This window comes from Martes martes (assembly GCF_963455335.1).
Source record: "Martes martes genome assembly, chromosome: 12".
NCBI classification, from domain to species: Eukaryota; Metazoa; Chordata; class Mammalia; order Carnivora; family Mustelidae; genus Martes; species Martes martes.
Window position 1 is genome coordinate 74,040,915 of NC_137900.1, and position 24,743 is coordinate 74,065,657.

A 24,743-nucleotide genomic window follows, 5' to 3' on the forward strand; every position below is an offset into this window, starting at 1 on the left:
CTACTTACGATCTTTCTCTGTGTCAAAAAAAAAAAAAAATTAAAAAGGCCCTTTCCTTAGCTTTTATTAAACAATTATTCACTATCATATAACATTCCATGCTGCAGCTGAGAAATCTTTTTCTAATTCCTATAGGTAAGTCTAGTGTTCATCTTTCTTAAAAAGTTTAGCATTTTCTCTCCATATCTAAATTCATAAACTTCTAAAATTCACAAGAATATGTTAGATGTGTTTTCTTTTATTATTCCTACTTAGTTTTAGGTGGGTCTTTTGAATCTAAAATCAAAGGTTTGTTGTTTTTTTTTCCAAAATGAGATATACTTTTTCCTATTTTTCTTCCTCTTCATTTTATCTCATTCTTAAACTTTTATTTTTTTACTCTTAAACTTTTAATTAACAAATATTAGATCTCTTTCTTATTCCATTTTTCTTGACCCCAACATTTTCTCTTCATATTTTCTACATGGCTATCTTGATATTCTACCTTCTTGGAGATTTATTTAACTTTTCCTTCCATATCATGAACTCAGGTCTTCAATATGACCATTCTATTATTCTGCCCTTATACTGACTACTTTGATCTTAAAAACCCATAATTTTCATTTCTAGGAATTACTTCTCTGCTCTTTTTTTTTTTTTTCAGAGCAAATTCTATGTGTTGTATGATGCAATACTTGCTCAAGTCTCTGTAAGGGTATCATTAATTAGTTCATTTTTATTGTTTTTTTTAAAGATTTTATTTTATTTGAGAAACAGAAAGAGCATCAGCAGACGGGAAAGACAGAGGGAAAGGGAGAAGCAGCCTCCCCGATGAGCTTAGAGCCCACTATGGGGCTCAATCCCAGGACCCTGAGATTATGACCTGAGCTGAAGGTAGATGCTTAACCAACTGAGTCACTCAGGTGCACCAACTAATGCATTTTAAAAATATATATATTCTTCCCTTTTTTGTTTTATTTCTGTTTTTTTCATAAGTTTTGGTCTCCTTTTGGTTCTTTTTTTTCCATGTTCATGTTTTTTCTCAAACATCTATTAATATTTTATGTTTGATCATACTTATAAATGAAGTCCTAGAATCATTAGAATAGGTACATAGAGGGACTAGTTGGACATTGTGTGGAAGCTGGTGTGAGGGTTCTGTAAGTGGGTAGGGGTGAACCCACAAGAAAGCTTTCTGAGGGCAGTGAGGAATGTTCTCCTTTGCTAAATAATGAAGCCTTGATTCTGAAGACAGAGCACATTTAAATATTTCATTATTTTGTGGGCTACCTTTCCTTTGAACATTTCTCATATTCTCTCTGGCTGTAAATGTTCCCTATTTTGGATCTATCCTAAATCTTCTATTCTTTTTTCCACCTTCTCCTTAGGAAAGCTCACCCAGTCATGTGGGTACACACAGGTTTGGCCATCCCAGTTGCTAACATTTTGGAGTGCTCCCACACTGCTTTAGTAAAGACCTTCCTGAGACTCCCAAGATCCTAGCCTCCATCACTACTCCAGCTATCCTAGGATCTCTCTCAGAGCTCCCTCCTCTCAAGATCCTTGTGGTCCATCAACTAAGGGTTCCATGCTAGCATAGCATGATGCTTCCAGCATCCCATTTTAACATGATGACAAGCTCAGATGAGCCAGTGCTCATGGCTCCACCTGAAGAGCATTCCCTTACAGTGGGAATTCCATGACTCAATATCAATGCTTAACTCAATCTCAGTTCACATTATATTCAAGTTCCATAAGAGTTCTCCTCACTAAGGAGACAACCAAGACATCTATTTCACTGAGAAGATAGGAGTCATTTGCTTTCAACGAAGGTTATCTGCTTACGACATCTGGCATAGGGATCAGTTCAAGGAATCCAAGGGAAGGAATGGATAACACCTTCTTGGCCTAGGTCACAGGAATATCAATTCTTAAGCTAAACTTTTGCCAGCAGCCATATGACAACCCAACTCATAACTGAGGTGCCTGGCCATCATCTAAATGTAGGTGTCCACTGTTGTTGATGAGGAGAGTTGTGTACTTTAGATAGCAGGCAAAGTGACAAAGTTGATATTTTCCCATAACATGCTTCAAGCCTATCTTGTAATTTTGCCATAATCCAAGATCATACCAACTCTATAAATATGCAGGAAATGATCCCAATCTTTTGATACCAGTTGAGACCTGATTTATGACCCAGGATGTGGTCTATTCTGGAGAATGTTCCAGGTGCACTAGAGAAGAATGTATATTCTGTTGCTTTGGGATGGAATGTTCTGAATATATCTGTGATGTCCATCTGGTCCAGTGTGTCATTTAAGGCCTTTATTTCCTTGTTGATCTTTTGCTTAGATGATCTGTCCATTTCAGTGAGGGGAGTGTTAAAGTCCCCTGCTATTATTGTATTACTGTTGATGTATTTTGTTATTGTATTGATTTTGTTATTAATTGGTTTATATAGTAGGCTGCTTCCATGTTAGGGGCATAGATATTTAAGATTATTAGGTCTTCTTGTTGGACAGACCCTTTGGGTATGATATAGTGTCCTTCCTCATCTCTTATTATAGTCTTTGGCTTAAAATCTAATTGATCTGATATAAGGATTGCCACCCCAGCTTTCTTCTGATGTCCATTAGCATGGTACATTGTTTTCCACCCCCTCACTTTAAATCTGGAGGTGTCTTCGGGTCTAAAATGAGTTTCTTGTAGGCAGCATATGGATGGGTTTTGCTTTTTTATCCATTCTGATACCCTGTGTCTTTTGATTGGGGCATTTAGCCCATTAACATTCAGGGTAACTATTGAGAGATACGAACTTAGTGCCATTGTATTGCCTGTAAGGTGACTGATACTGTATATTGTCTCTGTTTCTTTCTGATCTACTACTTTTAGGGTCTCTCTTTGCTTAGAGGACCCCTTTCAATAGTTCCTGTAAAGCTGGTTTGGTGTTTGCAAATTCTTTCAGCTTTTGTTTGTCCTGGAAGCTCTTTATCTCTCCTTCTACTTTCAATGATAGCCTAGCCGGATATAGTATTCTTGGCTGCATGTTTTTCTCGTTTAGTGCTCTGAATATATCATGCCAGTTCTTTCTGGCCTGCCAGGTCTCTGTGGATAGGTCCACTGCCAATCTAATGTTTTTACCCTTGTATGTAACAGACTTCTTTTCCCGGGCTGCTTTCAGAATTTTCTCTTTGTCGCTAAGACTTGTAAATTTTACTATCAGGTGACGAGGTGTGGACCTATTTTTATTGATTTTGAGGGGCGTTCTTAGCATCTCCTAGATTTTGATGTTTGTTCCCTTTGCCATATTAGGGAAATTCTCTCCAATAATTCTCTCCAATATACCTTCTGCTTCCCTCTCTCTTTCTTCTTCTTCTGGAATCCCAATTATTCTAATGTTGTGTCATCTTATGGTGTCGCTTATCTCTCGAATTCTCTCCTCGTGGTCCAGTATTTGTTTGTCTCTCTTTTGCTCAGCTTCTTTATTCTCTGTCATTTGGTCTTCTATGTCACTAATTCTTTCTTCTGCCTCATTTATCCTAGCAGTGAGAGCTTCCATTTTTGACTGCACCTCATTAATAGCTTTTTTGATTTCAACTTGGTTAGATTTTAGTTCTTTTATTTCTCCAGAAAGGGCTTTTATCTCTCCGGAGAGGGTTTCTCTAATATCTTCTATGCCTTTTTCAACCCCGGCTAGAACCTTGAGAATCGTCATTCTGAACTCTAGATCTGTCATGTTACCAATGTCCGTATTGATTAGGTCGCCAGCCTTCGGTACTGCCTCTTGTTCTTTTTTTTGTGGTGAGTTTTTTTGCCTTGTCATTTTGTCCAGATAAGATTTGCTTTCTCCTCCTATAGAATTCTGCTGTTCTTGGTGAGTGAAGTTGGTCTTGGCTGGGTTTCTTGTTGATCTTCTGGGGGAGGGGCCTGTTGTGGTGATTCTCAAGTGTCTTTGCCACAGGCGGAATTGCACCGCCCTTGCCAGGGGCCGGGCTAAGTAATCCACTCAGGTTTGCTTTCGGGGAGCTTTTGTTCCCTGAGCGCTTTCGGTAGAGTTCTGGAGGATGGGAATGAAGATGGCAGCCTCCCAATCTCTCGGCCCAGAGGAGCCGAGAGCTTGGGGTTCTGCTCCTCAGTGCGCCCTCAGAGAAAAGCGCCCAACCGCCCGGCCTCCCTGGTCTGCGAGCCCACCCAGCCTGCGACCAGCACAAGGTAACCCCGGGCTGAGAGCTCACTCCTCGGCTTTGTCGCTGTAGCCGGCTTCCCCGCTCTAATACCTGCGAGCTCTGTGGTACTCAGACACCCCCGGTCCTTCTGTGAGCCCATGGGACCTGGGGTTACGCTGACCCCGCCTGGGTTTCCCCCCGGTTTAGCCTCTGGAGCGATGTCCCTCCATGGAGCAGACTTTTAAAAGTCCCAATTTTGTGCTCCGTTGCTTGTGCTCCGTTGCTCCGCCGCTTGCCAGGAGCCGGCCCCTCCCGCCGCGGTCTATCTTCCCGTCGCTTTCGATTCATTTCTCCGCAAGTCCTACCTTTCGGAAAGCGGTCGATTTTCTGTTTCTAGAATTGTTGCTCCTCTTCTCTTCGATTTCCCATTGGATTTGTAGGTGTTCACAATGGTTAGATAAGCCGTCTAGCTGATCTCCTGCTACCTGATGTCGTCTCAGCCTGCTACTTCTCCACCATCTTGACTCCTCCCTCCAGATCATACCAACTCTAAACGGCAATAAATGCCTAGATTAAACATCAATAGACCATGCAATCTTTGCAAATATCACTTCCAACCACCACCAACCCCCACATGCACAATTAAAATAGGAGGAAAAAGTCCTTATTTCATGCTTTTATCCGTCAAAGTAACATATTGATTTTAGCCCAGGACCTGAAAGAAATAAAATATATCCATTTCTCAGTAGTGTCTCCTGCAAAGACAGGTCTCTGTTTTGTCTCTGTAACATGATATTCCTAAGGAAATAAATGTAGTTTTCATTATTTATGAATGTTTCAAGTAGTAAAATAATAGGCTTCCTGAACTTGTCAATTCTTCTATACATTAGATTTAATAACTTCTTCTGAAAGCTTACTATCGGAGAATAAACAGTAGCTGGCATAAACTATTTCTTCTGACAGAATTAATTTAAAACTGGTTCACAGAACAGTAAATTACAAAAGTTTGCTTCACAGAGTACAGTTACTCTAAATTGTATGACAGAATTTTTCCAATTATAAATATAATAACATCTAGTTCTAGAGGATAAATGTATCTAATGCTTAATCAACAAATTTAAGAGTCAAAGTGAGACTGAAGGGAAACGGAAAGCATAACAGAATTAGGCAAAAAATAGATCAAAATCATCTCTTCAAATGTTTTTGTGTCTATTGGTATGAATTAAATAATGTTGAATTGTTATGGTTCATTTTAATCAACTTTTCATTAGCTATCTTTTAAAGTGAAGAATACTACAACTTCAAACTCCTAATATGCTTTCTGAATTTGTGTTTTTCAAATAAGATATGAATAAAACCAAGATAACTGAAACTTTGAAAAATGATTCCTGTTTTACATCCACTCAAAACCTGTCTTAGCATTTGGTAAATCCTGTAATGTAATAAATTATTCTTAAAGTGGATATTTAGACTTAACTAGAAAGGAGAAAGTTTAATGCATCCGTATCGTCTTTCTGATTTTGAATTTTCGTTTCCCTTTAGAGCCGAAAATAACTCGTCCTCCCATAAATGTAAAAATAATAGAAGGATTAAAGGCAGTTCTTCCATGTACCACAATGGGCAATCCCAAACCATCAGTGTCGTGGATTAAGGGGGACAGTGCTCTCAGGGTAAGTGATTATTATGAATACACGTTTATACAACTTGTTTTCAAACAGAACAATTCTTTGCAAAGTCAGTTACATGATTACAAATTCCTGGTATAAAATTGTTTCCTTATATAACAGTTTAACCAAACTTAAATATTCCTCTTCCCATACACACCAACTATAAGGCATTCCCGTTGGGGTTGGCTAGGGGAAAAAAGATGGGAACCAGTAGTTCTTTATAGGGATGGCCAAAGAAGCAGAGCAAAGGTGAAGCTAGAGTATTTCTTTGTTGACTGGTCGGTTAGTTGAATCAATTTATTTTTTGACATTGAATCTTTGAGACACAGGAGATTAAAAAAAGAAAAGAAAGAAACTAAAATCCAGGTCTTAGACCCAACAAACAGTTTCTGGGAGGAGAGTGAGAAAGGAGGTTTGGAAGGAAAAGGATGAGAACCTCTGGAGTGAAGTTAGAGCACAAATGTCATCAAGACTGGTAAACAAACTCCCTGACAAATGTCTCCATCACAGAGCAGTCAGATTAAAAATCTATTATGTACATGCTTATTTTGTATTGCTTTTGTATCTCATAACATTTACTGGTAAATGATTACACTGCATCATCATTGTCACCTACTAACTGTGAATTCAGTGAGGTTTCTCATCTACGCTCGGAATATTCCACAGAGAATATGTAGGTGTTGATACACATCAATTAACTAAAATGAGGTACAATATCGATTAGCTTTGTTTTATTTAAAATAAAACAAATAAAGTTGTTTGTGATAATCTATATAATTTCAAATGCTATTTTTGATGACAGCAGCAATGGTGATGACCTGATGAAGTAAGGCAAATGATATCTTGATAAAGCCATGGACGTTTTAAAACTCATGTCCCTATCCCTGGCAGGAAAATTCCCGCATTGCAGTTCTTGAATCTGGGAGTTTAAGGATTCACAATGTGCAAAAGGAAGATGCAGGACATTATCGATGTGTGGCAAAAAACAGCCTCGGGACGGCATATTCCAAATTGGTGAAGCTGGAAGTTGAGGGTAAGGAGTTGTATTCCTTCCCGTTATGGTGCTATTAGAAGGGCCTCACGTTCTACTGTGAAGGCTGGACATTAGCTTGCAGCGGCCGATGTGTGGGTAGACCAGTTCCCTCAACTATTCCAGATACTAAAGCTTAAGGTCAAAACTCGGAAAAGAAAAACTGAAAAGAGAAAGAAGTGTGCCCTGGTATAATGGGTCATATTCCATCCATTGCCCACAATCCCTGGTAATTTTGACCAAAACAGATTAAATTCACTAAAATACTAATACAGCCAGACACCAGTTCAGAACTTCTATTTGACTTAGATAATTCTCCCATGCTTATAAATTTGAAAACCCTCATTTTATCTTTATCAGCATATAGACATGACTTTAAAAAGATTAAAGAAAAAAAGAAACTTTTTTTAGGTTGTATTGTCACAAAGGGTTGAGAAAAATAAAATACTGACTCAAAATGTATAACTAAAACTATTCCTAGTTCTGTGAGTTATATTGTCAAAATATTTTTCATTTATTTAAAATGTTCTCTTAAAATCAACCAATTCAGCAACTAGTTGTAAAGGTCTTCACTGAGAAATCAGAATCCAGATAGGGTTAGGTGTTCTACCCATATGATTGTCAGATCCTTCTTGACCTAAAATTACATCACATTTTGCTTAAAAATAGAAACTACCAGCATGCCTGTGCTCAATGAGCAAACTAAGTACAATACTCTTCCCAGCTCCTCCTGTTCTATGCTGTAGAATTAATCTCTCTGGCTCCCAGTTTTCTCAACTGAAAAGTGGAATTTGCTATGAGTATTCAGTGAGGTGGTGTTGAGAGTAGCTAACAGAATGCCTGGCCCTTTGTAAACACTCAATAAATTCTGACTAAAGGAATCACCTATTTTTCTACTTTTCTCTTATCTGACTGATAAAGTACTTGGACTTTCTCACACTGGATCGTATTATAGTTCATTTGGGAGAGACCCTGGGAGTTTCCCCTAGCTTACTTTGATTCCATCCTATTCACGTAAGCCCACATCTCTTCCTTTTCAATCATACAGTTTTCTATTAGCTCCTTTTAGATTATTTTTATTTCCTAGGTAGCCCTTCCTCTGACAGCATTAAGAATCTCATTTCCCACATTTGTTTCTAACTGAGGTAACATCTTTATTACATCATTGCTTCTGTTGCTCATAGAATCTCTGTTAACTCATAGAAAAGAATGAGGTTGATGGGATAATGGCTGTCAGATGTAAAATATATATATATATATATTTTCAGCATAGTTGCTGTAATTTAGTATCTTCAACATTAGCAATGGTATTTAAGGCTCAGTATGCAATAACCACTTGATACAACTTATTCAGTGAAAAATAAATATACAAATATGCTCAATCACATATTTGGACACTATCTGCCTGGATTCAGTGTTTCCTTGAGATGTATGTGGCATAATACAGAGTGAATGTTATCAATTTGTATAAAGTGTCACAAAGATTTTCCTCTTCAAGATATTAAATATAATCCCTCCCTATTATAATATTAAATGTTGATAGTTTAGGTCAGCATCTTCATAGATATTAAAAATATTTACTTCAACAGTGACCTAGAGAAAATGAACACAAATCACAATTACTTGGAGTCCAATTACACAGTTTGGTCCTGCTTTGCCATTTAATTTTGCATCACACATATCAGTAAAACTGAATACTGCCTTCTTTCTTCTTAACACTTAAATGGTCATGCTCATTGCCTTAATAGTTAATATACACAGAGGTTATATTAATCTCGCTAGTATTGAGAGCACATAATATCATTTAAAGTTACTCTAACAGTAGGTAAGATGACCCTTTTAGCACACAGCTATTTCTACTCCATTTTAGTCCCTGTTAAAGCAGCCAATATATGTGAAAATTTGTGACATGCTGAGCACAGTGTCTGGTACATAATAAACATTTAATAAATGGCATCAATTATAATCATTACTATTAGAGCATTAATTATAGCAAGTCTGTGTAGTTTCTCTTGAGGTTCTAAAAGGTTGGCTTCCACTTAAAGAAATAGTTAAGACATTTCCAAAAGATATAATGCAGACATGATCTATTTAAAGGAAGGGCCAATTTAACCAACAATTCAGAACAGGTGAAAAACCAACTGAAAAGCAACTGGTATGACCCTGAATGTGTCTATAAAGACCTACTAACTGGGCAATAATGAGGGCTGAGGATACAGCTGGGCCATAGTCAGTGAGGCAGGTGACCATTTGTTACACATTGTGTCAGTAACTCTGAGAATTATTTTGAGCAAATTAGAATGAGAACTCCATAATGTCATTCAATGCCAGGTTACATGTACTGAACATGTTCATGCCATAGAAAAGCTGTTTGCCATTGTCAGTTTCTGATGAGGAGAAGTATACCAACTGTGGATTTGGTAGAGTGTTTTCACTGAATCTTAACTGCTGTAACAAACATGAAATAGCCTTCAACACAAAAGTTAAGCTCCCTTTCTAGATCGCCAGTCTTAGGCTGCTGGATCTCTGGAAAGACAACATGAACATATTCTAATTTTCTGTCTTATCTTAAAAGGTTCAAACAGTGACATATAAAATTACTAATGAAACTATCTAACTCAAGCATAGCCAAACATGGATGTATTTCCAAAAGGATGAGCAATGGGATGGCTAACATTTTAAAATGCTAAATGCTTACGTGGATTATTTTATTGAATCCTCACTAACAGTCAGTGAGGAAGGTCCTATCATTGCGTCATTTTAAGAAACTAAGGAACAGAGAAGACGTCTAACTCAGAGGTGTCTAAGAGACTGAGTAAAGCTAAATACTGTGTGTTCTATTAAGGAACAGATATTCATGTGTGACATTGCCAAGAGTAGTGTCAGAACAGGGGTGAGAGAAAAAGCCAAGATTCTATAAATGATGGAGAATAGGAGCTGAAAAAAAGAGACAGTGGATATCAACAAATTTTTCAATAAATTTGGTACTGAAAAGGGAAAAGCCAAAAAAGTGAGCAGTAGCTAGAGGTATATATGGTACATACGTAATGTTGTTTTGCAAGATTTCTCTTTTAAAAAGATTAAAATGTTAAAAAAATACTGAAAAATTTAAAATATGAATGAGAAGGGTCTCAGAGAAAAGGACATTTAAATACAAAGGAGAGAGGTAGAATATTCAAGGGAATGTGGTACTTGAAAAGGCAAAAACAGTGTATTGAGGGGACAAGTAGAGTGATAAGCCCTATATGGAGGGTGACCACTTGTCCCAGTTTGCCCAGGACAGTTCTGGTTTACACCTGTTGTCCTGGAATAATTATTAATAGAGTCCTCCTTGTACCTTCAAAAGTATCCAGGCTTCGATGATAAATTACATGGCCACTGTACTTAGGAAGAAGGAACTTCCTTCCTTGTAATAGGAAGGAGAAAGGGGGTATATTCCAGTATAAATAAGTACAAACAAGTTTGGTAGATGGAATTTGAGAAAGCTCTGTTGGTTTCTAGTTCCTTTAGGAAGTAGAAAGTAAGTTTATCTTCCGAAAGTACTTCTATAAAGGGAGGTGGAGGGCTGAGGAGAGTGGAAAGGTTTTAAAATAGCTATTGGGAATGGGAGAGATGACTCACAAGGGTAACTAGGATTCCTACATAACATTAAAGTTTTAGTAGAGAATGGGACTGTGAATATGGAGTGACATCAATGTGCCTCATTGCAGAAAAAGTAGAAGATGTTCAGAAAAAGTAGAATGGCAAATCCAAAGGCAAGATACAGGCACTGGAGTTTGCCAGGAAGGAAAAAAGGGCAGAGGATTTAACAATTACTGCAAGAGAATGGTTGAAGGAATTAATCATGGCATCTTTTCACACCAAATATACAAACGTAAGCTTAAACACTTACAGCACCAGCAATATGACAGACAAGATAACATGAATATCTTCCTATTACAAATACCCAGAATTGCTCGGTTAGTCATACAACCCGCAGGATAAAATTGTATCTTCAGCAACCAGGAATAACTAGAAATTGAAAAAAGAGCAGCAAGCTCATGAGCTGGCTCTACATTGTCCTGAAGGTAAAGGCACAGGTGTCCATCTCTACAACCTAGAGTATTTAAGACTCTTAAGGGGATGGGAGACAAGGTCTTGGGCCCCTGTGAAGAAATGTTAGCCCTGAGAACCTTCTATAAAGCTGAGAATCACATAAGTGCAAAGATGGACCAGAGAAAGTCCATCCGATGGTACATAAAGACAATGCAGAGGCTTGTTTGTCTACCTAAATCCTGGGTGTGAGAAAGAAAAAAACAGGTTTTCTTATGAATAAATCTGTATTCAACACTAAGGACTATATCTCATATAGGTTTGACTATATCTCATACTGTCAGCACAGGCTGCTGATGCCAAGCTAGAGAAATTAACATAAATATTGGTCCCAGACCAAAAATTTAACAACAAAAAAGCTTTAAAAAATACCTTACCCAGATTATATAGGATTTTCATAATAAAGCCACACTAAGGATGAGTTCGCAATGCAAAATTATAGCATCCACAGAAAACTGCCTTAAGCGAGACTTAGCTGACACAATATACAAAGGGATCAAAACCCCAGGAAAGGGGCGCCTGGGTGGCTCAGTGGGTTAAAGCCTCTGCTTTCAGCTCAGGTCATGATCCCAGGGTCCTGGGATCGAGCCCCACATCGGGCTCTCTGCTTGGTGGGGAGCCTGCTTCTCCCTCTCTCTCTCTGCCTGCCTCTCTGCCTACTTGTGATCTCTATCTGTCAAACAAATAAATAAAATCTTAAAAAAAAAAAAACCCAGGAAATTCAGCTAACACAATATGAGGCTTGAAAATAAATATGTGTAAACTAAAACAAGACACAAAAGGAGAAAGTAAAATACATTAGGAGAAGAAAAGCAGTTCTGATAAAGAATTAAATAATTTTAACAGATGCAAACATAATTATAACTAAAATTCAATGGATGAATAATGGTATTTTAGAGATAAAGAGATAACGCACACATTAGAAGTCACCTCTTCAGAATTTAGAATTCAGTGCAGAGAGATGGAAAAGATAAAACGGAATTAAAGAAATAGTTATGGATATGCATTACAGAAAGAGAGAGGAGAGAAAATATGAGAGGCTATACTCAGAAGCCTAATGACTGAGTACTAGCCAAAATTAATGAAAACTGTAAATCTTCAAGTATGAGAAACACAATGAATCCCAATCAGTAAAAGCAAAGAGCAGATACACTAATAGTTTCAGACCCAGATTCATCATAATAAACACCAAAGACAAAGAGGTGATCTTAAATTATTGAAGAAAAAACAGATTACTTATAAAGGACAACAATTAGGATGACAGCAATAAAGAAACCAACACTTTCAACTATTCTTATTATTTGGTATAGTCTAGTGGAGGTGTTTTTCTTCATTCTTAATAAAAATCGAACTTTAAAATGTATACACATGTGCTTCAATAATTTAATTCTGATCATTTATCTAGAGGAATTATATATATAAGTGTATGTTCAAGATTATCACAAAGCTAAAAAAAGATTATCACAGTTATTTACAATATAAAAATTTTTAAAGAATTTAAATTTGCAAAAAATAAAATAAATTTGCATCAATAGGAAACTGACAAAAGTATGTGAAAAAATTCCATGCAGCTATTAAGAATGAGATCAAGCTATACACTTTAACTTCTACAATTACCTACCATGTATGTGATTTGGGTCTGTTTTCCATCAGTGAGCCTCAATTTCCTCATCTCTAAGATGGGGTAAAAAAAATAGCCCCTACCTCTTCTGTTGTTGCAATGATCACATGAACTAATACAGACACACAGCAAACATTATACAATTATTTGCTGTATTTATTATTTAATAAGTACTTACATAGTGCTATGTGCAAGGTTCTGTTCTATCTCATTAGAAATATTAACTCATTAGAAATTCTAATGTGTTCATAAGTGGAAAAGTTGAAGAAAAATGTTTTATATATTCTATATTAGAATGTATGAACTAAGCTGTTAATAGTCACCATCTCTGCATGTAGAATTACATAGGAGGTAAACATCTTGTCATACACTTTACATAGTTCTTTATACTTTTTAGATTTTTATAAAGAGGGAGAATTAATACATGTATTCAAGTTTTGGAAAAAAATTATTTCTTCCAAACATTATATGATTTTGATAAAGTGACATCAACCTTTCTGTTACTGGTTTGATGTTATTAGTTTCTGTTATTGGTTTGCAGTTCTGCTCTAGAAGAAACTAAGGGATGGGAAAAGTTTTATCAAAGGCAATTGGTTCCTATGTTCATTAGATATTCACAACACCTGGGCACTGGCTGAAGAACTGGGGTTGAGGGTGAGGTCCTGATGAAAAGAACATGAAACACGGCATTTCCTTGGGGACAGAATCAGTCCATAAAGACAGTAAGTTTGAGGCAAGAGGAAGGGAGTCGCCTGGATGGAGTGAGAAGTGAAGGAGTTCAGAGGGCAGCACCTACTAGTGGGTTCTCCCCCCATTTGACTCTTCTTTCTTACTTATGGGCAGACCTGGAATCTGTGATTCCACAGTGGCTTGGAGGCTCCAACACTAAAATTCAGTTTGGGTTCTGATTTCTCAGTGAGCATTTTCTCCGTGTGGCTGGGTATTATTGACTCAAAGTAAAGAAAGGAAGTTCCCATGGAAAGGTGAAGCACTACCTCTAGGTGAGAACTATACAGGTATACTGACTTAACACTGGTGCAGAAGTATCTATCATTTCCCAAATTCCATAGTCACCTGAAATGCAGAAGAGTGGTCCATCTCATAACAGTAGAGGCTCTTCCTTTGGAAAGTTTAACCCCTGTCTCATGTACCTCTGTGACAATGGCCTTTCGGACAGGTTTCATGGCAGGATGTGATGAGGGCAAGGGAAATGTCCATATCACATTCCATACATTCTAAGATGTTCATTTTTAAATATTTTACCATGGCTGGGTGGAATCTCAGAGATGCTAGTTCCTTACAATCACCACTGGCTAATATTTGTTTTCTTTGTTGTGCATTTTAATATCTCTGAAATTCAGGTTTTTCTTACCAGTCTTAAAGACAATCACACTTGGTCTGTGGTTTCTGCCCTCAAGCTGAGATCATTCTCCAAATATGAGAATGAAGATATAAGGATAAAACAAAAATAAATCAATCATATCAGCTCATAAAGATCTCTTTATATTTAACTCGAACTATTCCTTCCTCTTGAGATCATTTCTTTCAATCAGTTCCCCACAGAGATGAAAACAGCATTTTCAGTGGCATGATCCAATGTAACCCCCCATCCCCACTACCACCAATTATATTTGCTATTAGTTTTGTTAGGTTGAAAACAGAGACAAAGACACTTTTCACTGCCCTACAGAAGAAATTCTGAATCAAGAGAGTTTCTCCAATCTGCCTCATGTCCCACTTTAGGTATGGTGGGTATCCAAAGAATGATTCATACTGTCTCTGTTATGTAGCCCTACTGAATCAGTTTTCTCCAAGTACTCTAAAGGCCAAGAAGACAGACACTCAGTGGCACAGGAAGTGGCAATGGAATGGGATGATTTGGATGGCAGGGCCGAAGTTTTTAAGGAGAGATTGCATCAAGGAGGCTTTAGATGACCTCTAAAATGCAAGATTTTGATTTTTACTTTCCTGTTTTTGACCAGAGGGATATTCTCTCTTTAAAAAATCATGTTGAGGGGCACCTGGGTGGCTCAGTGGGTTAAAGCCTCTGCCTTCAGCTCAGGTCATGATCCCAGGGTCCTGGGATCAAGCCCCGCATCGGGCTCTCTGCTCCGCAGGGAGCCTGCTTCCTCCTCTCTCTCTGCCTGCCTCTCTGCCTACTTGTGATCTCTGTCTGTCAAATAAATAAAATCTTTAAAAAAATCAATAAATAAAATTAAATTAAAAAAAACAAAAAACCATGTTGAATAAACACTACACCACAGAAATTAAACACTTTTAATATGATAATATAATTTTTTTTAGCAGAGAAGTCATTGTTGAGTTTTTTAATTGTTGAAAAAGATCCACTTAAAAAATTACAAATATCTAATTTTCTTGTATTTCCCTATAGTCTTACATGATTCCCTTATATGCTTTGACTTAACTGTTATGAAATGATTTATTTCACTGGAGCTGAGTGTCGATTTTATTACTTTCTGTGAATTTCACATTCAGATAAATTCTGCTTTGTGTATACAAACTGATTGAGTGCAGAATACTTGAGACTCCATTAAAAATAGATGTATGTTGGAATGTACTGGACTCCCAGTCAATTGCGTTTTCTATTATTACCTTGTTTACTCTTGGAGGTTTAAAGCCATGAAGGAAAAGACTGGGCAGAAGAGGAGCTGGAACCAAGGGAGGGTTCTCTGTCAGCAATCAGCAGTGGGGACAGGTGGCTTAGCATGAGTACAAAGCTGCAGATGAGTGCCCTTGAAGCAGACCAAGACTAAGAACAGAATCCTCTGAGGTCAAGGGTTATTGTAGGCTTCCCAGGTGTTTAGACAATACCTCATTTGCTGGAGGTCTCAAAAAGCAAAACCCTGTCTCAACACTTGAGAGAGGCACTTTGGGGAGTGAGGAGGGAAGGTGAGCCACCTGGCGAATGTAAGTAGCCTCAGTGCAGGAGCCCCGATCACCTGTCAAGGCCCTGGAGTATTGTCCATCTGTTTCTGTGCAGTCTGAAAGGCTTTCTCATGTATCCTTAGGGCTGACTTCGTTTATCAAAGGTTTCTTGGGGAAGATTTTTTGCAGACATATGCAGTATATCAGGCTACAAGAGAATCCCAAAAGATAAAAATAAATCATTATACATATACATTATATATACATATATACATATCTGTATATATGCATATAAACATTTATATGTATGTATGCATGTATACATGTATGTATGTATGTATACATATATACACACACATGATGTCCCAGAGGCAAATGTCAATAGATCGAACTAGAGGAGACCAGCACTGTCTTCAAACATGTTAGACTTCCGGCTGCCTTCTTTCCTAGAGATCAGCTTTCCTTATTGCATCCAGAAGAGTGGAAGCGATCATGCAGTGTGGACACAACATTTGATTTGCTTTTTCCTTTGTTTATGCTGCAGCTCTTAATATGACAAATGCCACAGAGAGAGGTATTTAAACCCCAGTGTGTGCTGTGCTCTCAGTGATTTGCAGTTTTAATAAAATTTGCGGTGGTCCTGTTCCCGGCATCAATTCCACTTGCTTGATGCCACTAACAGGTTTGATTTGCTGTCATGAGTACACTGTGTATCTAAAAACCAAACCAAAGAAAAAGGCATAAGTCTTTGATATCCCTGGGGGTTATCACGGGGAATATTAAACCTGCATGATTAATAAGGTGCATGCTCTAAAAGAAGAGTACTAGCCACTGATTTCCACTGAAGGGGCTATTACGTTGCATTCCCATCTAAAAAGTCCCATAGTGCTTTCAAGAAACAATTGTATAGTGGTCCTCTAGTTGAAGAGTTGTCAATGAAGTCCTCTAAGAAAAAGATATAATAACTATAGCACTGAACAGATATTACATCAAGTGAAAAAAACAGGCCCTCTTTAACTGCAGGTTTGAAGAAAAAAAAATGTGCCTCAAAGATTTGTCTTAAATTGTTTAATATAAAATGGACGTTACATTATCTGAAAATGAAAAGTTACTGCAACCTGAAATACACATATTCTAATCAGAGTAAACTCTGATTTTCATTTTTTAGGTATCAAAATGAGATGCACAATTTCAAGCATACATAGGCAAAAAAAAGAAACGTTCTTTCTCTTTAATGCGCTGATTTACGCAATAGAGACTCATCTCACACCATGCAAGACAGAGAAGGCCATGTCTTTACTGGCCTTAATTTCAAAATGTAACAACTTTGAATTGTGGAAAGATATAATAGAAAGCTATTAGAACTCAATGGCAATATGGAATTCAAATACTATTACTTAAGTTATTTCCTTCAGGAATCAAATATATGACCTTCAAATTGTAATTAGTATATTCATTTCCATGAATGATAAACTAGTCAAGGCATGATTTTTTTTATAATTTATTTTTTTATAAACATACAATGTATTATTAGCTCCAGGGGTACAGGTCTGTGAATCGCCAGGTTTACACACTTCACAGCACTCACCATAGCACATACCCTCCCCAATGTCCATAACCCCACCACCCTCTCCCGACCCCCCTTCCCCCAGCAACCCTCGGTTTGTTTTGTGAGATTAAGAGTCTCTTATGGTTTGTCTCCCTCCCGATCCCATCTTGTTTCATTTTTTTTTCCACCCCCCACACCCCCCACGTTGCACCTCCACTTCCTCATATCAGGGAGATCATATGATAGTTGTCTTTCTCTGATTGACTTATTTCGCTAAGCATAATACCCTCTAGTTCCATCCATGTCATCGCAAATGGCAAGATTTCATTTCTTTTGATGGCTGCATAGTATTCCATTGTATATATATACCACATCTTCTTTATCCATTCATCTGTTGATGGACATCTAGGTTCTTTCCATAGTTTGGCTATTGTGGACATTGCTGCTATAAACATTCGGGTGCACGTGCCCCTTTGGATCAACTACATTTGTACCTTTAGGGTAAATACCCAGTAGTGCAATTGCTGGGTCATAAGGTAGCTCTATTTTCAACTTTTTGAGGAACCTCCATGCTGTTTTCCAGAGTGGTTGCACCAGCTTGCATTCCCACCAGCAGTGTGGGTTCCCCTTTCTCCGCATCCTCGCCAGAATCTGTCCTTTCCTGACTTGTTAATTTTAGCCATTCTGACTGATGTGAAGTGGTATCTCATTGTGGTTTTGATTTGTATTTCCTTGATGCCGAGTGATGTGGAGCACTTTTTCATGTGTCTGTTGGCCATCTGGATGTCTTCTTTGCAGAAATGTCTATTCATATCCTCTGTCCATTTCTTGATTGGATTAGGTGTTCTTTGGGTGTTGAGTTTGATAAGCTCTTTATAGATTTTGGATACTAGCCCTTTATCTGATACGTTGTTTGCAAATATCTTCTCCCATTCTGTCAGTTGTCTTTTGGTTTTGTTAACTGTTTCCTTTGCTGTGTAAAAGCTTTTGATCTTGATGAAGGCCCAATAGTTCATTTTTGCCTCAAGGGATGATTTTTAGAGGGAACTTAATGTACTGGCTAATGTACATGGGCTCCCAAGTCTAGAGTAAACTCCTGAATTCAGAATCTGGCCCCAACACTTGGGGAATGTCAGGTAGTTTCCTTAGTCTCTTTGTGCCTCAGTTTCCCCACCTGTCCAAGGAGGTTAATAATACTTTGTATCTTATATGTTGTAAAAAGGATAAACTAAGATAACATATCTAAAGCTCTTACAAGACTGTACAGAGCCGTTGCTCAGATAATAGTTATCAGTGTTAGTTCTCGGACTAATGTAACTTCTGTGTAACAGAAGTGATGATTTTAAAAACACTTGTGGAGATAATCACAGCTCTTTAATCCATGTGTCATCTTTATCTTTGAGGTAGAAGCAATCAAGTTCAATGGCAAAACAAAACAAAACAAAAACCTAACTTTTTCTTTGAAAGAGAGCTGATTTTTAACTTTGGTTCCATTAGAAGAGTAATCATAGGTTTTCAGTCTGAAGTGGTAATTCCGTCCCCCGTTCCACAGATCAGGAAACCTGGGACTAGAAAAATCAGTACTTTCTCCAAGTTAGCAAGGACCTCAGACATCTTGGTTCCCAGGCCAGGATATCTTCCATTACCCAACTCTTACGTTCTCCCTTTCTCTGTGTTTCTGTTTCACAGACCAGAATGGTGGAGTGCTCACATGTTTTAGCATCAGACAGATTAGCACCAGTGCTAATCCTGACTCTGCCACTTCTAGTTACATGAGGCTGGATGATTTGCTCAACCTTTCCAAGTCTACTTCCTCATTTGGGAAATGGGGGCCATATTACTTACAGCGTAGGGTTCTTAAAATGTACTAAGACAGCATATATGCTGTGTCTACATGGGGGCCTCTGGATAAATATTGGCTGTTGGTGGTCTTATTGCCTGTTGTTTATGTTTACATTCTACCCAGAGAATATTGCTGGTTAGGTCTCTCAGATTTCATAAATAGAATGTCAACATTACCAACTGCTCCTCTTGTTTCCAAAGAGCACAAATCTACCTTCAATCAGCAATGTTTTACACCGGCATGCTTGGTACTTGTTAGAGGTTATAACTTTGGTTTGGCCCTACTGGGACAAGTGATAAGAGAAAGCTTATCTAAGAAGCTATATGAAGATGTGCCTTTACTGGCAAAGGGGAAACGGGCTGTTTAGAGTCAACCTGTACAAAAAACACAACATCCGCAGTAGGAAAATCAAAAGCAACCTTAGTGCACACCCTGGGCTTACCACATATTTAACTCACTACAGAAATAGCAGTTTGCCAAAAAATCTTATTGAAAATATCGATCATTCCATCATTCACTGCGTTAAGGTAAATATTAAGTAAAAAATTGCTTTAAAAATTAAGTGCCTGGGTGAGGGAGGAATGGCCTCTCCTGAGAAAGTGACCTTTTGTTTCCCTCCTTGTAGTGAGAATGCTGTAATTTATTTTTACTTTGTTTTTTGCCCTACCTGGCACATATCTCAGAATCCATGTCGTAGTATCTGTTACACTAAACCGACCCGAAGTCTCCTTTGCCCTGATACTAATGTGTTTGTTATTCCATTTACTTTACTGTCACATCATTAATTATATTCACTTCAAAACCTCTATGGAAAGAAATGGAAAATAACAAAATTGATGGATTAATACAACTCTTCCTCCAAGGTAGTAGTTCTCAAACTTCAGTGCATGTCAAAAGCCTCTGCAAATCTTCTGTGAAGTTATAGCTCGAGGATGCATTCCCCAGAGATTCAGATCTAACAGGTCTGTGTTAGGCCTTCTAACAATTTCCTAAATGAACCTTACCCGAGTAGTCAATTACCACAAATTGAGAAGCACTGACTTGAGGATTTCTACTTGGAATGTCTTTATTCCAAATAAAGGTGAAAATTTAAGGAAAAATCTTATCCATAATTCATAGGATAAAAGTTTAGAATAAGCTTTAAACGCATTCACTACTATATTTCTTGGAATGAGATTATTTCTAAGGATACAGAGATAAAAAGATGGCTCACTTCTGGAAAAGTTTTCAAATTCAGTGAGGAAGATGAGCATGCAAGCAAGTAATTACAAAAATTAAAGTTCAACCATTTGCAATGATAGAAGTACAAGGCAGGGGAGATGGTGGGAGGTCAGGGAAAGCTTCAGAGAGGTGAGGTCCATCAAGGCTTTGATCGATGAACAGCAGCTCATGGTACAGATCCTATCACAGTGATGGGGGTGGGGAGAAGCAGATTTATCATGAGAGCACAGGATGCTGCTGAGTCAGGGAGTAAAAGACAGACTAGAGAGTATGAGACAGTATCTACTGGGGAGCCATAAAAACCAGAATGAGCTGTAATTTGACTTACAGACTAACACCGAGATTATAACATGTGGTGTCCTTTCTTAGACATGGTTTTCAAATGTCATCTGTTCAGCATGGGGACCTACAGTTTAGAGGCCGTGGTCCTATTTGGACATCTGGAACTCCATCTCAAAAACCACAGAAATTTTCCCAAGCCAAGCCTCTTTAGACAACCAGGATATCATAGTGTCACTTAAGCTTAAGGTTATAGCTCCTGTTTCTTTTCCCAGTTAAAACTTCTAGTGAGCTAAAATAATAATAATAATGTAATAATAATCATTATTTCAAAATTTAAAAAAATATTGTTCTTGCTAAACTTTACCTACTTTAATTGCTGTCAGAGCTCAAGTACCTTCCTTTTAGCGAGATTAGGTAAAAAATGGGATTTAAAAGTGAACTAAGATTTTGATAAATGTACTATGGTTATGTAAGATGTTAATATTAGAGGATGGGTAAAAATTACTGGAAACCCTCTATACTATCTTTGCAACTCTTCTGTCACTCTAAAATGATCTCAAAATTAAACCTTTAAAAAGGAGAAACCAAGAAAGGCTTCTGTCCTGGCAATTAAGCAGATTAGCATCTCTTTCCATGAAACCAGAATATACACTTTTTTAAAGAATGGAAAACTTGAATCACAACTGAAGTCCAACATCTTCCTTGCCTTATGGTTAAAGTTCTAATACCTTTTCAGAACGTTTAAGCCAAAATATTCTTATTAGTGGCTCCCACCTCCATCTAGGACTAAACTAAGAACAAGTTAACTTCATGTGGCTCTTACCTGATTTACTTGATAAACACTTCTTGCTCATGGTCATGATTCACCATCCATATTTACAAGCTGGGAAAATGTTATTATCTCGAAGGCCACAGAAATGTTTCCAGCCCAAGCCACTTGAGAGAATCGTGATGTCACAGAGCCAGGCCAGCCTTACTTTGAAGATGCAAAGGAAGGCTGTTTGTAAGGGGGCCATGCATGTTTTCTGAAGGAGCCTGCATTCTGACTCCCTCAGAGACAGAGCCACAGTGGATAAACCTCACGCATTGCTCTGCTTCAAAGGAAACACAAATGTAAACAGTGGCGGCATACCAGGGTCGGGTTTCTTTGCTTTAGCTACCAAGAAGTCAGCAAAGAAAATGCAGGTATTTACTCGGGTTTATTATTATTATTGTCACATGTTCTTTTAATGACTGGAAAAGAAAAGAAGAATCTATCCAGAAACACAGTGCCACGGAGCCTCAATATGATTACTTTTCAACAATCCCCTGAGCCAATTTTTTTAAGGAAAAGGTAAAACAAGTAAAATGACCCTTTTTGCTGTCTGAGGTGTTTGTCTTCTACTAGGAATCTCCAATGCAATAATTCTTAAAATACAGTGCTAGGTGAGACAAATGCAATCTATTTAAGAATGGATTCAAATAATCTAGTATTGATTAGCATCCATGTTTTAATAAAGTCTCAACAATGGACTTCTCTTTCTACAGAATGATTCCTCTCTTCTCAGATAAGTGAGGAATGGATTTAAGTACATGCTTTTAACACGTACAAAAAGGGTACTCAACACGATCAATATCTGGAACATAGCTCCCTAAGGCAGGTTGAAATTTAAAAATAAAATACACCTTCTTTCTTTAAAGACAGATGGAGAAATAGCTTTCATCAGTCAGGAAGATAAACATGAGCTACAAATAGCTCTGGAAAAAAAAATAAACAAAAGAAAGAAAGAGCTAGAAGACCTGACTTCAAAATTAGCCTCCAGTACTTTCTAGCTGTGTGTTAGTCTCTTTATTAACTGCTTGGTGCAAATCATTTTATTGAAAAATGAAAAAGTCCTAGAATGGTGTCCTGACAGTACCAGATGTTCAGAGATTTCTTGAAGCTTTTGTCTATGAAGAAAATTATAAACAATGCCAACCTACAAAGAGCAAGAATGTGCAATGGCCGCCTCTATTGACATTTTGGTCTAAATGGCCAGATTCCTGTTACCTTCTTGGGTCTCCTCATCCTTGCAGTCTGAAGGGATGGGACGCATCCCACATTTCTGCCTGTTTACTCTTCTGGTCTCTTTCTTTCTTTCCACAAGGTCTCTGTGACTTATGTGATCTTTTCTGCCAGGGAATCTTGAGGGCTTTCCCTCCTCCTATATAATACATTTCCCTTCAAATTTCTTCTCCAATCAACTAATACAGTTGAATTGAATAGGAAAAACTAGATTTATCTTTCTTAAAATCAAATCATACTCACATACACACACATGTTCAAAATTGAAGAGCAAGTATAAAAACAGGTGTTGGATATTCATGATTCATGATTTTCAATGGGATTTGACCTAACTGCATTTTTATATAAATGCAAATAAAAACATGTAAATTTATAGTCACAGAAGTAGAATATTAGAGTCTTATTATTCTTTGAATTTGTGAGACTCTCTATGTGTGTGTTAGTTTTAGTTCTGGGGGTAAATTAAGATAAGTAGATAAGAAAGTTCAAAAGTAAGCAATCAACATGGTGACCTGGGGCTAGTAAGCTTGGAAAAATGAAAATATTTCATGGATTTTTTTTTTTGTTCCAGTGGATAGGAATAGAAACTAAGTCTTGTGGGTGGTAATTATAAGGAGACTGATTTTCGTTTGTTTTAGAATATATTCCTTTTTTTTAACAGTATTTTAAATGGGTTGCTATGATAGTACTAAGTTCCCCATAAATCCAAGTATTCAAGAAAATGATGGGTATACTGTTTAACTCAGATGTTGATTATATTTGCAATTATTCCAATAAGAGAAGTCTCTGATTCTCTATTCTAAATGTCTTATTGAACAATTTCAAGAAAGTAGAAAAGGAAAATGAATCACTACCCAGCTCCTTGTTTAAGTATTTTCTTCTTTTCTACAAGAGACTGTGCTAAACTTTAGGGGGAGAAGAAAACATAATGAAGGTAAAGTGTGCTATGCCGTTCCCTGCCTCCACCCCCCAATGGAGATTACACAACAGTTTGGAAGACAACATTGATGCATTATACATAAAACAGTTAAATGGGAATAAAGACCATGAAGCCAAATATTTAAAAATTGATAGGTGGTAAAACTGTAGGTTTTATCTACTGAACTCTGAACTCGGAGGTCAAGAGGGATCATAGGCTAAGCAAGCACGATACATGGAAAAACTAGACCTATAACCTGACCTCGAAATGACCAACAATCTCCTAACACCGAATGAGTGTACTCAAGCTTAAATAGGTTTTGTAGATTATTCTTGCATCATTTTCTCTAATTTAAAGTAATATCAATTGTGCGTGCATGTGTGTGAATGCAGTCCGCACTTGTATAAATATATAAGCACTTATAAATACATCTGTATAGAGCTGTATATCTGCACTTATGCCTAGAAAGAAATGTTGAGAGTCTCTATATGAAAATATAATTTCTGGTCGAACTTCTAGGCCTCCTCTTAGGAAAATGGTAAATCGTAGACAATCTTTCATCTCTTGAGTTGGTTTTGTGGACCACAGGGGAGGAAATGGGTGCATTCTTTCAAAACTTCACACTGCTCCCCAATTCCAAACAAATCAAGCAAGATGAACAGTAGTAACAACAGTAAGTACAAAGGGATAGCAGAGGCAAGTCAGCATGGTCTTCACAGTATACTCTCAAGTATAGTCCAGTAAAAGATCAAAGCAAAATTAAGCAAAATTGAAAGGAGACTGAGAATGTACCTGCACTTGCTCCAGAACTCAAAAAAGAGTGGTGTGTGAGGGAAGAAAAAAAAAATGATGAGCAACTAAGATTCTCAAAATTTACTGAGGACTTTGAACTTTAGTGGAAAAAATTTTTGGAGATAATAGCTACCAGGGAATGAAGACACTTCATATTCCCAAGGAGTCCCAAACCCATCTCAGCTACTCACAGATAGCTCCTTGGCTGGTGAAAAACAAAAACAGTAAGATTTGGAAATAAGCACATTTGTGTTGAGGAACTAGAAAAACATGCTTAGCCCAAAGGTGTTCAAATGCAATTTTTCAGGGCTAATCTGGCCCAAACATGGACCTTCATTTATTTTTCCTAATTAATGTCTGTGTTAGAAACCAGGGATCTCTACAGTTTCAAATATCTACATGATCAGTTTTCAGCATGAAAAAAACTAGTATCAAATACCAGGCAATCTTGGGGTTGTTGTTAAAAATATAAGTAATTTTCTTTGTTTAGGTACATTTGACAGAAAATTTCTAACTCTCCTTGTAACCATAAATGTATTCAATTTAACAACTTTTAAGTCGTCTTTGACCTGGAAAAAATGAAAGAGGAAGGTGCCACTGACGTGGTTGATGGAGGCTGGGAATGTTCAATCACAATAAAATTTAAAAGGGA

At 37.4% G+C, this 24,743-nt stretch overlaps 1 protein-coding gene across 7 annotated transcripts in view; it reads left to right on the plus strand.

The window, feature by feature from the left end:
- The window catches only part of MUSK (muscle associated receptor tyrosine kinase), a gene marked incomplete at both ends in the record, with an annotated part of 92,230 nt that overhangs the window by 16,265 nt on the left and 51,222 nt on the right, over positions 1–24,743 (plus strand). For all 7 annotated transcript variants that reach the window (XM_080820003.1, XM_080820004.1, XM_080820005.1 and 4 more), the window contains 2 exons: positions 5,688–5,815; positions 6,704–6,845. In XM_080820003.1, coding sequence (XP_080676129.1) covers positions 5,688–5,815; positions 6,704–6,845 — 270 coding nt within the window. The remainder of the gene's footprint in view (positions 1–5,687; positions 5,816–6,703; positions 6,846–24,743) is intronic.